The sequence below is a fragment of the Globicephala melas genome, chromosome 16 (assembly GCF_963455315.2).
Source record: "Globicephala melas chromosome 16, mGloMel1.2, whole genome shotgun sequence".
NCBI classification, from domain to species: domain Eukaryota; kingdom Metazoa; phylum Chordata; class Mammalia; order Artiodactyla; family Delphinidae; genus Globicephala; species Globicephala melas.
Window position 1 is genome coordinate 24245339 of NC_083329.1, and position 13144 is coordinate 24258482.

Below are 13144 nucleotides of genomic sequence, written 5' to 3' on the forward strand. Positions count from 1 at the left end.
GGCGCCACGTTATTTCTATCTCCTGCAGGGGGCGGAAACCCGCCGCTCGGCGCGTCCTCCGGTCTCCGAGCAACCGCCATGCCCTCTGGAGGCCCTAGCGAATGTTCGAAAGGGGTGGAGCCTCCGAGGCCGGCGCCGGGGCGGTGTTCCTCAGAGTCGCACGCAAATATCCCGTAAAGGGTGGGGCCAGGGAGATGAGGGGCGGTGCCTCTGGGCCGCTGGGAGGAGTCCCAGGGTGTTCGCAGAAGTTAGAAACACCCGAGAAAGGAGAGGCAGGGCACGACCCGGAAGCAGATAACGGAGTACCAGGGACTGACGCTTAGAAGGAGATGTGGATCAGAGGGTTCTGGATGAAGGAAAGACTGGCAGCCTCCCTCTGCCCTCTGTCACAAAGTGACTCGGCCACGGGAAGAGGAAATAATCCCAGTTCGAGTCAATTCCAACCCTTACGACGCAGCTACTGTGTGCAGGACACGAGGAAAACTAAGGTAGAGAAAACACAGACCCTGCCCCCAAAGGGTTCAGCCACTAGTGGTGAGGGAAATAGGGTGCAGAGGTCGTATGTGGAGCCACATCGTGAAAATCTGCCTGTATCTGGGGGTCATGTCTAAAGACCCTTTCTCCTCCCTTGCCTCCTCCCTCTCCCTCCTCCTCCACCCCGTTTAGACTTCAGGTGCAGAGTTGGAGTAATTAAACTCTTTAAAGATGCCTCTCTGGTATTCTTTTTTCTCATTTTCCTCACCCCTACTCCCATGCTTCATCCTCAGCCCCCATAGGAATTCATGCTACTGTGCTTGGATATATATTTTTGAAAAATATATAGCGTTTTCCATAAATGCATTTTTTAAAATTGTAATAATGGTATTGGACTTCAGGGATCATCTTGTTTTCTACTGTTTTCACTCAACATTCTTTTTAAGGCTCTACCCCTGTTTCAGTTGTAATCCCAGCTAATTATTGCTGCATAGCTTTCCGTGTGGAATATCCACACCTTTTACTTCCAGCCTCCAAGTGCTGGATACCAAGGCTGACTCCACCTCTCCAATACCACAAACAATGCAGCCATGGTCATCCTTGGCAGTGGTCCTTCATGGGCCTGTGTACAAACTCCTCTGAAATATATGCCTATGAGTGAAATTGTTAAAACCATAGGGGATGCACAGGGCCATCAAATTCAACTTGTCCTGCACAATGACATCCAGCCAGAGGGCCAGTGGGGGCAGAAAAACAGACCCTACCCCCTTGCCCACGTCATGTGCCCTGCTGGAGGAAGACATGTCCTTTCGTTCCCACAAAAGCTTTGTCCCTTAGTCAAGCCATGAACCTACAGGCTGTGACCATCCAGAGGGTATGCATTCTTCAAATTCACACTGTGGTGGACGGTATTTTCCCATGGCATAAAGTTACCTAGTAGCCTGGTGGAAGCCCTGGGTACTTGACTTCACCAAGTACTGCCAGATGGCACACCAGAACTGCTGCACTACACCATGCTCCAGCATGTAGTATAAGGGTTTCTGTCCCCAGCTCCCATCCTTGCCAGCATGTGGTAGTTTATGTATTCATAAACAGTCAGGTAGTGTTTACTAAGTGCCAGATACTGTTCTCAGTGCCCTACAAATACTGACTCATCTGATTAGCCAATTTTTAAATTTCTGTCGGTATCATGGAAGTCCTGTCGACACATTTTTGTTTTAATTTGCATTTCTCTGACTATGAGTGAAATTGAGCATTTCTTCATACATTCATAAGACACTTGGGGTCCCCTTCTGTGAATTGTCTATTTATAGCCTTTGTCTATTTCTCTATTGTCTTTTTCTGTTTGGTTTGCAAAAGGTCTTTGTAAAGTCTAGATATTAATCTGCTTTCAAAGACTGGACACGTTGCTTGTGATGTCCTTTGTAGAACGATAATCTTTAATTTTATAGCCCTTCATCTTTTTATGCTTTTTTAGTATAATTTATTAAGTTCCTCTCAACCCCAAGGTCATAAAGGTATTCTCTATCATTTTCTTCTGTTAGCTTAATAATTGTACATTTTCACATTTGGTTCTGTAATCCTTCTGGAGTTCACCTTTGTATGTGGTGTGAGATAAGGATCCAATTTTATTTTTCTCAATGGAGTGAGCCCATTTTTCAACATCTCTGTTCCCAAATATAAATGGATCTGTTGCGAGCTCTCTGGTTTAGTCCTGTGCCAGTTCCACAGGGTTTTATTACTATGGTTTTGTAGCCAGTCATCATGGTTAAAGGGCAGAACTCTCATCCCTGCGCTGTCAAAATTGCATTGGCTCTTCATAAATCTTTATTATCCCATATAATTTTCAGGATGTTTTCCAGGTTCCTCATGAGAAATATTAATTGGAACTTCATTGCATTTATGAATTAATTTGGGGAAAATTAACATTTGTACAATATCTCATTCATGAACAGAGACTGTATATCTGGGACAAACAGAATAAAAATATGACTGAGGCATAATGTGCAGGAAAATGGTGAAAGAGATGGCAGATGAAGCTGGAGAAGCAGGTTGAACCAAACTTTAAGCCAAGCTAATAGAAACGAGGCGAAGATGGAGCAGGAAACACGACTCAGGCTGCTCTGTGTGTTTACAGAAAATTTGATTATACACCGGGACCAGCTTGTGGGACCACCATGATCCAGAGAGACTCCATAACACTCCTGAAGGTACGTGGCCATAAAGAAAGACCTAGAGGGCCCTGGCCACGCATATCTTCTCCTGGTGTCAATTGTGGGGCTATGTGTCTCCCCATTTCCTAAGGGACGTTTCACAAGTGGATGACTGCCAGGGTGACAGCAGTTCAGTCCGGAAAACACTTTAGCAGGCACAAGGTTGGCCACAGGAACCACAAAGGTGACTAAAGCAGAGTCACTCCCCTTTGCATTCACAATCTGGCTTTGGGGAAAAGAGAGAAAGGAAAATCTACAATTAATTCTAACATGATGTGATAGTATTATTTACAACAGGCCCTCTTGACAGCAAGCACTACGGGTGGCTCAGGGAATCTAGACTCTGATTCCTGAGAGTATTACTTATGATGTGGGGACAGAAAGACGGAACATGGGAAATCAGGGAACCATTGGAGGTAGAAAGGAACGTGACATGTTCGACTCACAGGAAAGAGATGCATGTGGACATCAACAAGGCTGGATGAGTGAATGAGACGATGGGCGCCTGGACAAATTAGTTTATGCTGATGCAAGAAAATGCTTCATTTCCAGTTTCCTAGATTATGGAAGAAGACTGCCCATCACCCTGCTCCCCTTTGTTGTTCTAATAAAAAGGAGCACTAGGTGGCATCATACTACCAAAAGTCCTCACCTTCTAGAGCCTTTGGGAGAAACACTCTCCAGATTGGGTCAGCCCCTATTTCGACAAATAAGAGTGCTTCTATCTCATTTCTCATTACACCCACTTAATTTATTTACTGAGCACCTACTATATGCCCAGCCCTCTCCTGCACGCTGTGGAGACTATAAAGGATTTGAAACCGATCGGGGCCCTGTGGGGCTCCCGGGCATGGAGGCCTTTTTGTCCCCCATTTCTAGTAGGCAAGACTCTAGCCTCCATGACCTTCCCTGTGTTCCAAAGGGCAGATTTGAACAGTTGCTAATCAAGGGAGGAGCAGCCAGGAAACCACCTGTGGCAAGATTAAAGGGACCAAAAACGCTCATCAAGATTAGGAGACCCGACCATCTGAGACCCTGCACACACCCTAATGTTGTCAGCAACCCCACCCTTGGGAAGTATTGTCATAAAACTCCTCATCAAATCCTCCTGGGTTGGGACATATAGTTTTTCGAGGCAGGAACCCGCTGTGTCTCCCCTTGCCTGGCAAAGTAATATAGCTCTCCTTTTCTACTTCACCCAAAACTCTGTCTCCAAGATTTGATTCTGCGCTGGTGGTACAGAGGAGCTGAGCTTTTGGCATCAGAGTCAAAAGGCTCTCCCCACTAAAGGATCATAAAGAGAAGCAAAAGATACTTGCCACCCCTCCTCCACACACAAACACATTTTAAACAGTCCGAGGCAGGATGCCTGAGCACTGAAATGAGGATGTTAACACATAGTATCTTGTGTAATCTGGCCCCGTTAGCTTTCTGGTGCCTTCTCCCACCACTCACTCCTTGCCACAATGGCTTCTTTCAATTCCTTGTATATGTCATGTTCTTCCCTGCTGCTTGGCATTCACAAAGGCTGATCTCTCTGTCTGGAATACTCGACCCTCCCTCTTCACCTGACTAACTCCCATCCATCCACCCTTCAGATCTCACTTTCTCAGGGGACCTTCCTGACCTGCCCCCAACACCAGACTACCTTTTCAAGTACCACGAATTCTGCTTCTTGGATCATCCCACATGGTAATTAATTATGTATTCACGGAAATGGTGGTTTCATATCTGTCCTTGTTGTCGAACCCAAGTTTGTGTGCCCGATGCACAGTGAAGCCAAACAAACTGAAACGTCGGAGTTTGGAGTAGAGAAAGGTTTATTGCAAGGGTCCAGCAAAGAGAACCGCCAGCTTATGCTCAAAAAGCCGGAATGGGGCCGTGGGGGGGGGGGGGGAGGAAAAGTATAGGCAAAATTTGGGGTGTGGGCTACAGGGTGTGACCATCTTCTGATTGGTTGGTGGTGAGGTAACAAAGGTGGTGTTCCTGGAATCTCAGTCATCAGCCTTCAGGTTCCAACCAGTCTGGGTTCCTCCTGCTTACGTTCAGCCAGAAGTTACCAGCCTCTGCCTGGGTGGAGGCCCTAGTTCATATAGAAGAACTCGGAGACACATTGTATGTACATCCTTTGTTGGGATATACATTATTGTTTCTTCTTTGTTTCTGCATTCCCTCCATCCCCTACTTAGGAACTGTTTGAATCTGCCCTTTGGAACTCAGGGAAGGTCTAGGAGGCTGAAGCCTTTTTCCTACAAATAAGAAACAGGAGACAGGAAAGGCTTTTGTACCCAGGAGGGCCCCGTTGCATCCTGCTCAGTTTCATCTTTTCTACCAGGCTGCCAAACAACAAGAGAACAAGGATCACTTTTTCTCTAGTTCAGCCCTGTCTCCACTGGTGTTACAGGCTGAACTGGGTCCTCCTAAAATTCTTATGTTGAAGCCCAAACCCTCAGTACCTCAGAATGTGACTGTATTTGGAAATAAGGCCTTTAAAGAGGTAAGTAAGTACAAATGAGGCCATTAGGGTTGGCCCCAATCCAAATCTGACTCCTGTTCTTATAAGAAAAGGAAATTTGGACACACAAAGAGATACCAGAGATGTGGGCACACAGATGAAAGACACAGGGAGAAGAAGGCCATCTGCAAGCCAAGCGGAGAGGAGAAACCAAACCCTCTGACACCTTGCTCTGGGATGTCCAGCCTCCAGAGCTGTAAGCAAATAAAGGTCTGTTGTTTAAGCTACTCAGTCTATGGTTCTTTATTATGGCAGCCCCAGCAAACTAATACAAACGGCCATCACTCCTCTACAGTACATAACTATTAAGTGAGTGGCTACTGAATGAGTTCTGAAATAAGGAAGACCTGTGAAGGATGGTATTAGAAGGGAAAGGTACATGGTAGACGAGGGTCTTGAACTTGACCTTAAATGATATATGAGTTAGATACATGGAAGAAAAGAGAAGGAATCTCAAGTGTGGGAAACAGCACTGGGCAGATACCAAGGCAAGAATGCAAAAATCCTGCTACAGGGAGGGTGGGGTCCCTATCAGGGACCGGTGGACACGTGTTGATATGAGGGTCTGGGTGAATGGTGGAGCCTTTGGAAGAATGACAGAGAAGTAACTACAAACTCAAGGACCAGGGAGAGCCAAGGACACACCCATTCGTCCTGCCAGATAACTTTAATATATGATCATGATCTGTAATACATATGCAAAGCTCCTGGTTTAAACCTGGATATAAGTGCCTCTTTTTTAGCTTCCTTAGGACTTATAAGCTATGTGCTGTGACTCAGTAATAAAAACAGCATTTTCTGTACACAGTGCTCCCCTCTTCAACAGCATCCAGTGAGGCTGTGAAGTGAAACTCCAGAAAAGCAGAAACGCTGACATGCGGCTCTACATGGAAATTCCAGCCTGCAATGCAAAACAACTGTGCCCTAAAAGAAACCTATGCCTCTAATGGATCAGAGAGGTTCTAGAAGGAATTTGGGGGGAGTCGAATAAATGAACAAGGAGGGGAATCCACAGGCTCAAGAGAGGAAGGGAGGGTTGGGGGAGGGGCTCCCTTGGTTGTTGATGCCTCTTCACATCCTGGTTGCAGTCCCTGAGCGGGTCCAGTAACACCTGCTCTCTTGGGTTCTGCCAGATATTTTGCATCCTCCTAACAAATTCACCGTATTTGTTTAAGCAGCAAGTTTGCACTCTTTATCCCCCCCACGCCCACCCCGCAAAAAAAAAAAAAACCCAAAGACAAAATAAGACAAACACAGGTCCTGTTTGCATAGGCATTGTGATATCATTGGATTTAGTATCCATGAAATCTAAACACTGCATTTGGGACCCCAAAACAACATGGGAAAAACTGCTCCAGTCATCATAGCTAACACTTCTCCTACAGGCTGTTGGGAAGATTAAAAGACCACGTGCTGCAGAAAATTGTTATCATTCATCAGCCGACCCCACGCTCACCTTAAATGACAGAACAAAGTCCCAGCTGCCTAGTGCTCTCCAAAACTGTTTGGGCCATATTTTATTCCTTTAATCTGCTCCTTTTCCAGCCTGCTGCAGACCTAACTTAGCAGAACATTTGCTGAGCGTTTGACATCGATTCCCAAAGGGTCTCCATACAAACTCCCCTCTTGATACCAGAGGAGGCAACAAAGCTCGGGCAGATTTATTAGGCAGATTGAAAGGTCAGGCATGAGGTGGAAGCAGCGGGCAATCTGCCACTGCAGGCGATCGATCTTGCTACAAGGAGACAGTGTCACAACCCAGTCATCTTAACTGCCTTGAATTTTATTGGCTTAACAGCAACTGCACCTCTCCCCGTTGGTCAGATTCCTTCTGGGTATGACTGGATAGGCTAGCTTATTCAGTGGGTGCTTCTTGCCCAAGAGGCCAGGCCAAGGTTGCAGTCTGATGTCCTACAAACCAACCAACTAACCGGTTAGCTTGGTTAAAAAGACTGAATAGATCCACACAACCTGTTCCTACTACAAATAAACAAACAAACAAATAAATAAATTGACTAAATAAATGAGTGAAGAAGTAAATAAGTGAATAAATAGAATTTTTAATAGTCACGTTAAGAGAGGGAATTGTAGGCACACACACACAAAAAATCAAAGCACAAATCCTTTCGATGGATGGGCCAATGCTCTTGTTTCTATTGAGTTCTATTTGCTGAAAACACCATATTGTCAAATACCTCTAGTCTTTACATATGCTGGTGCCTTGTCTGGAATATCCTATATCTCCTTTGTCCAGTGAGCTTTTTTAAGACTCAACTCAATGTCACCTCCTCCAGGAAGTCTTCCCCTGTTTGGCACACCTTCTCTGTATTACTAGACAATCTGAGCATCCCTCTACCAATGCGCTGTGTTATAATCATGTGTTTATTTCTATGTCTCCCCCACCAGACTGGAAAGACCACTCTTTTCTTTAATACATCTATGGTGCTGAACCATAAGAGACACTCAAAACAGGAAGTTTGGTAAAGGAAGGGAGGAAGGAAAATGGAAAGAAAGAAGGAAGGAAGGAAGAGAGGGAGGGAGGAAGGAAGGAAAAATACAATTAGTTTATGCACTCAGGCACACAGCAATTACTCTTGGGATTGATTAGTGACTAGCTAAAAGCTGTTGGAACACAAACATTTAAGATTCTAAGGTAGTTAAATGAAATCATCTCCAAGTATACACTAGGTCCTCAAACAGAAGTATTAAGTATTACTATAAAATGCATGTATCTCATTTCTCTTTCCATCTTTGATGCAAGTGCCAAAGAACCAAGTCTTTTTTTTTTTACCCACAGGGTTGCGTGCACAGTAGGTACTCAATAAAAATTACGATTTGCTTCTCATAATAGCGAAGATAAGCATCTGTAAAGTGAAACTCTTTGCTATCTTAAAGGAATAAACTCTTTTCTACCCTGTAGATAGGTTGCTTTATTTCCATATCTGCTGCCAGGTCTACCGAAAAACAAAAAAGTTATTTTTGTTATAATTTGTTATTTTCAATAAGAAAAAAATGTCTGCTGAGCATCTACTGTGAACAGGTGTTCTCTGAGGCAATGCAAAGGAGGCAAAAAGCCTCGAAGCCTCCCCCTCCAAGCCCGCCAAACAAGCTTGAAACCCAGTTTAAGATAAACGGGACAATTCAAACATCCAGGATGGTAGAGACCAGCCTAAAATACCATTGTATTTTAGAATCTAGCACCGTAATATGCAAACTATTTCTATAAAGGACCAGATTAAGAGACATTTTGGGCTTCACAGGCCACACAGTCTCTGTAGCAGCTATTTGACTCTGCCATAAGCACAAAGCAGCCACATAAATGAATGGGCTTGGTTGTGATCCAAGGAAACCTTATTTACAGAAACAGGTGGCGCTCTGGAGTTGGCCTGCCAGCCAGAGTTGCCAACTCCTGATTTAGCACAATGCCTGGCATATAGTAGGTGCTCATATATTGAATGAATGAATGAGTGAATGAACAAATGAAGGAATGAAGATTTTCCTAAGGTAATGGCATAGTGATTTGTCTTAAAGCCCCCTGTGTACCATCATTAGACATTAAGTACAAGGAGAGAAATGAATACCTCCTGAACAGAAATAAGCTTGATAGGAATTATCTAACAGTCTTTCCCACTCTCCAAGTAGTGTGTGTGGATGGAAACTTAGCAAGTACAAACCACTAACAGCGTTCATAACAGAGATGTGAACTAGAAGAGTAGTTTAAAGAAGAATATTTTTCAAATTGTGGATCATGACTCATGAGTAAGTTGTGGCCTGCGTTTTGTTTTCAAAAAAGGATAAGAGATGCAAAGAGAAAAAGAAGAGGGAATACGCCAAGGTCTATCACATGTAGTAAGCATAAGGATTGTTTCTAAGGAAACTGTCTTTCACTTACAATGTACTGGTATGTGAGAGTATATTGGGTTCTGGGGTAGAACGTATTTTCAAAAAAGTTTGAAAAATGTTCTAACTATTATAATCTCATTGTTGGGGAAATTCAATGTATTTGTACATTTGAAGGGGATTTACTTCAACATAGCATAGTAGTTGAAGGCAAGATTCTGGAGCCAAAGTTCCTGGTTCAAATCCTGACTCTGCCGCTTATTAGCTGTGTGACCTTGGGCAAGTTACTTCACCTCTCTGGGCCTCAGTTTCTTTACCTGTTAAATGGGAATGCTAATGATCCTATTACATGGGGTTATTATGAGAATTAAACAAATTGTTATATGTAAAGCGCTTAGAGCAATACCTAACACGTAGTACAGGTTTTAGCTATTATTATGCTGTCACTAACCAATAATGTGAACTTGAGTATGTGACCTAACTTCTGTGGGTTTCATTTTTGTTGGTAAAAAGTCTCCAAAGGCCCTGCTGGCACCAACATTCCAAGAAGGGGTGGGAGGTGGTTTCCCTACACAAACCTGGAGGAAAGAAATAGCCAAATGCAAATCATCCATCCTGTAAAATGGACACCTTTGAGGTCTCAGCAAAGCAGCCTGTTCCAAAGAAAAAACCCCATAAGCCAACTTGTTATTATCTCTCTAAATTGCATGCAAAGGTGAATTCAGGATGGTGAGGGATTGACCAAATTAAGGAAAATGCTCTTTTTTTCCATCCATCAGACCCTTCATGACCAGCATTGGCTTCCTGTCTCTCCCATTGCCATGTATTTTATTCCATATACTGGGATAACCACAGCTGGGGTGAGCAGAAAATCTGTCCCCATGTTTGTTTGGTTTTTTTGTTTCCAACATTCCTGGCTGTGAAGTACAGTGTGAGGCTGTCCCGCAGTTGGTCCGGCGTTGGTCACAAGTCACCTTTCACTGTGGAATTTGAAGTCACGTCTAGCACCAAAGATCATGAAAAAAAATTCCATTTACTTTCACACACACACACACATACACAAGAAGCCAACAGAAAAATAGGTGAAGTTATTACTGATTATTTACAAATAAATAAAAATCGTCAGTAATAATGTTCTGTTCAGCCTCATTTGTATTGATAATTAAAGAAATGCACATCAAGACATTGAGATATCTTTTTTCACCTATAAAAGAAGCAAACTAATTAAAGTTAGGAAATAGCCAATGCAGAAAAGGATGTGGGGAAATAAACATTCTCATGCACTTATGAGAGTCTAAATTGGTGAAACTTCTCTGGAGGACAATTTTGCCATAAATAGCAAAAGAGTAAATGTGCATAACCTTTGACCAGCCCTGAAACTATGAAGGCATTGAACTAAAGCAGCCTATATATAGACTTCTCCTCGGAGGAAAATAAAGTCCTATTTGTTTAATTTCTTGTAGGCTTAGACACACATAAAATTATAGTCAGGTATTCTATTCCTTGCAACCTAACACATTCCTGATTGATAAATCTGAAAAGAAGGGGGGTGGGGGTAAAAGAGGACATTCTTATCTTGCACTAATTTTAACATGAAGCCTTCTAGTATTTTCCTATTGAGCATGATATTGGCTTTGGAACTGAATTTCACTCTTCACTTTGATCATACTACAGAAGTGTTGATCTATATTTGTATGATGAATTTTTTCTAATAGCTCTAATCTATGGTGATGATATCTCAGTTTTTCTTTTTTGATCTATTTGTGATGTAATATTCTTCTGATGTGCTACTGAGATTCTGTGTCAATATTTTATTTAGGATTGCGAAAACTGTATTCATAAATGAGATTAGTGTGTTACTTTATTTTCCCCTTTTTAATGAGTTATTTTTACTGTATTTTTGACTGATATATTACTACTGACTTAAGAAAAAAAAGAATTCCACCCATTGAGGGTTTTTTAAATGTAAATCACTAAACTTTTTATTTCTACATATTGTATTCGTACTTTTTCAAATTTGCCTATTTTTTCATAGTGCTATGTTCTATCATTCTGTCTCTGTAATTATGTTGAAGGTAACTATTTTACAGTCTTTTTCAAATTGTTCTACTGCCTCAAGTTCTTAAGGGGCTAATCTCCTGTTTATTACTGATCCAGTCCCGCATGTGGTTCATTGCCTAGTTGGGTTTTTAATTCTTATTATAAACTCATCTCCAATGGAATTTGTTTTATCTGTTAGAGATCAGAAAAAACAACTGTGCTTTGCATCTACTTCTGACAGGACTGAGGGGATTCCTCACTTTGGAACCAGCTTTTATATTCTTTCTTGACTTCAGGATGGGTAATATAGATTGGGACCTCACACCTAAGCATGACAGAGGCAGACTAGTGGTTCCGGTTCCTACAGCACACATTTTTTAATTCATTCAGAGCCCCCAGACAAACCACAGACTCCCTTGCTGTGGCACTCCTAAGATCCTTCCCAGGGTGTCGGCTTTAGGCAGGGGTCTCAAGTTCAGATCTCTGCTTTTCTAGAATACAGGGCTTGAGTTGGTACCAACCCCAGTCCTCAGCCATTTGTGTTTATATTCATGTCAAATACCCCTATTTGTCTTTGAGTTCCTTCTTCCTGTCTCACACCTAGCTATCCCCCTTTCTTTCTTTCAATTGTTGATTTTTTTTTCAGCATTTTTGTGTTCAGCAGAGGTTCCCTGAATTCCCTTCATGTTCCCAGAAGTTGAATCTTTGTACTTTCCTATCTTTTAAAAACCATTTCTAGGGCTTCCCTGGTGGCACAGTGGTTGAGAGTTCGCCTGCCGATGCAGGGTACATGGGTTCGTACCCTGGTCTGGGAAGATCCCACGTGCCACGGAGCGGCTGGGCCCGTGAGCCATGGCCGCTGAGCCTGCGCGTCTGGAGCCTGTGCTCCGCAACGGGAGAGGCCACAACAGTGAGAGGCCTGCGTACCGCAAAAACAAAACAAAACAAAACAAAAACAAACAAACAAAAAAAACCCTTTCTAGAATAAGCACAGGGTGCTGGAAACTACATGGCAGGTGGGGGGTGTGTGTGTCTAAATCAGGAGTGCGGGTTCAAGGAACACTTCCTAGAGGAGAAATCACCTGTTCAGCAGACCTTAAGACTGAGCACACATTAGCCAGGCAAAGAAAATGTGTGTGCATCAGGGGTGACAGGTTGGATGAAGAGGTGGGGTGAAGGCTGCAGGCAGGAAGATAGAGCCCATGTGAACATCCAAGGGGGGAAAACAAACCTCATATCACATTCTGAGAAGCACAAGTTCCAAGAACTACAAGAAGTTTGGTGTGGAAAATGGAACGAGATACGCGCTTGAGGAGATAAGTAAGGGCCAGTTCATGAACGACCATGGGCCTGGTTAGGACAGTGGACCTTGTGCTGAGAACAGAGTGGAGCTGAAGCTGACCATCAGGTCATGGAGAGTGAAATCACCAGGTTTGAAAGAAAAACAAAAGTAATAGATGTTGCTTGTATAAGCAAATATACACAGCCAGTTAGAAAATGCTAAAACAACTTTGCACACGGGACAATCCCAGAGGGCATTCAAGCACGAACCTTGGCGTTCCACCATGCATAACCCTGACTTCTTACCCCAAGGAGTACAAGGCATGCTAGTGGTGCTCAGTCCAGGGTCCCCACATCCCAGGTATTTCCCCCACCTGCTTTGGGGTAGGTGGGTGAATACCCCACCTATCCAACTAGCAGACGTTTTGGAAATACATCGCCCTTTCAAGAATGTTTGCCCAGATCACCCTATTCCCCACCCCTCCCCACCAGCCCCCAAAACTCTGCCATAACTGTCCCTGATATAAGGAAAGAGCTGTGCGCAGCTGCAGAAGCTTGAAAACAAGAGTAACCTGGGCCAAGGGCCAGGGGGTCTATTTTTAGAACTTGTTCTCATTGCCTGTTTATCTTTCAGACCCAGCCTAATGTCTTCCAGGCGACTGTTAAAGCTATTTGGCTGGCTTGCCGAGGAGAGGAAGAAGGTGATCTAAAACCAAACTGCAGTGGCAATGGTGATACTCATTCGGACAGTGTGTTCTCGTAATTGCCCCCAATGTACCCT

At 43.5% G+C, this 13144-nt stretch overlaps 1 protein-coding gene across 1 annotated transcript in view; it reads right to left on the bottom strand.

The window, feature by feature from the left end:
• Nucleotides 1–80, bottom strand: part of CFAP58 (cilia and flagella associated protein 58) — a 111430-nt gene extending 111350 nt beyond the window's left edge. The window contains exon 1 of the mRNA XM_060286002.1: nt 9–80. Within this exon, the coding sequence (XP_060141985.1) occupies nt 9–80 (72 nt within the window). The remainder of the gene's footprint in view (nt 1–8) is intronic.
• Nucleotides 81–13144: the final 13064 nt, after the last annotated feature.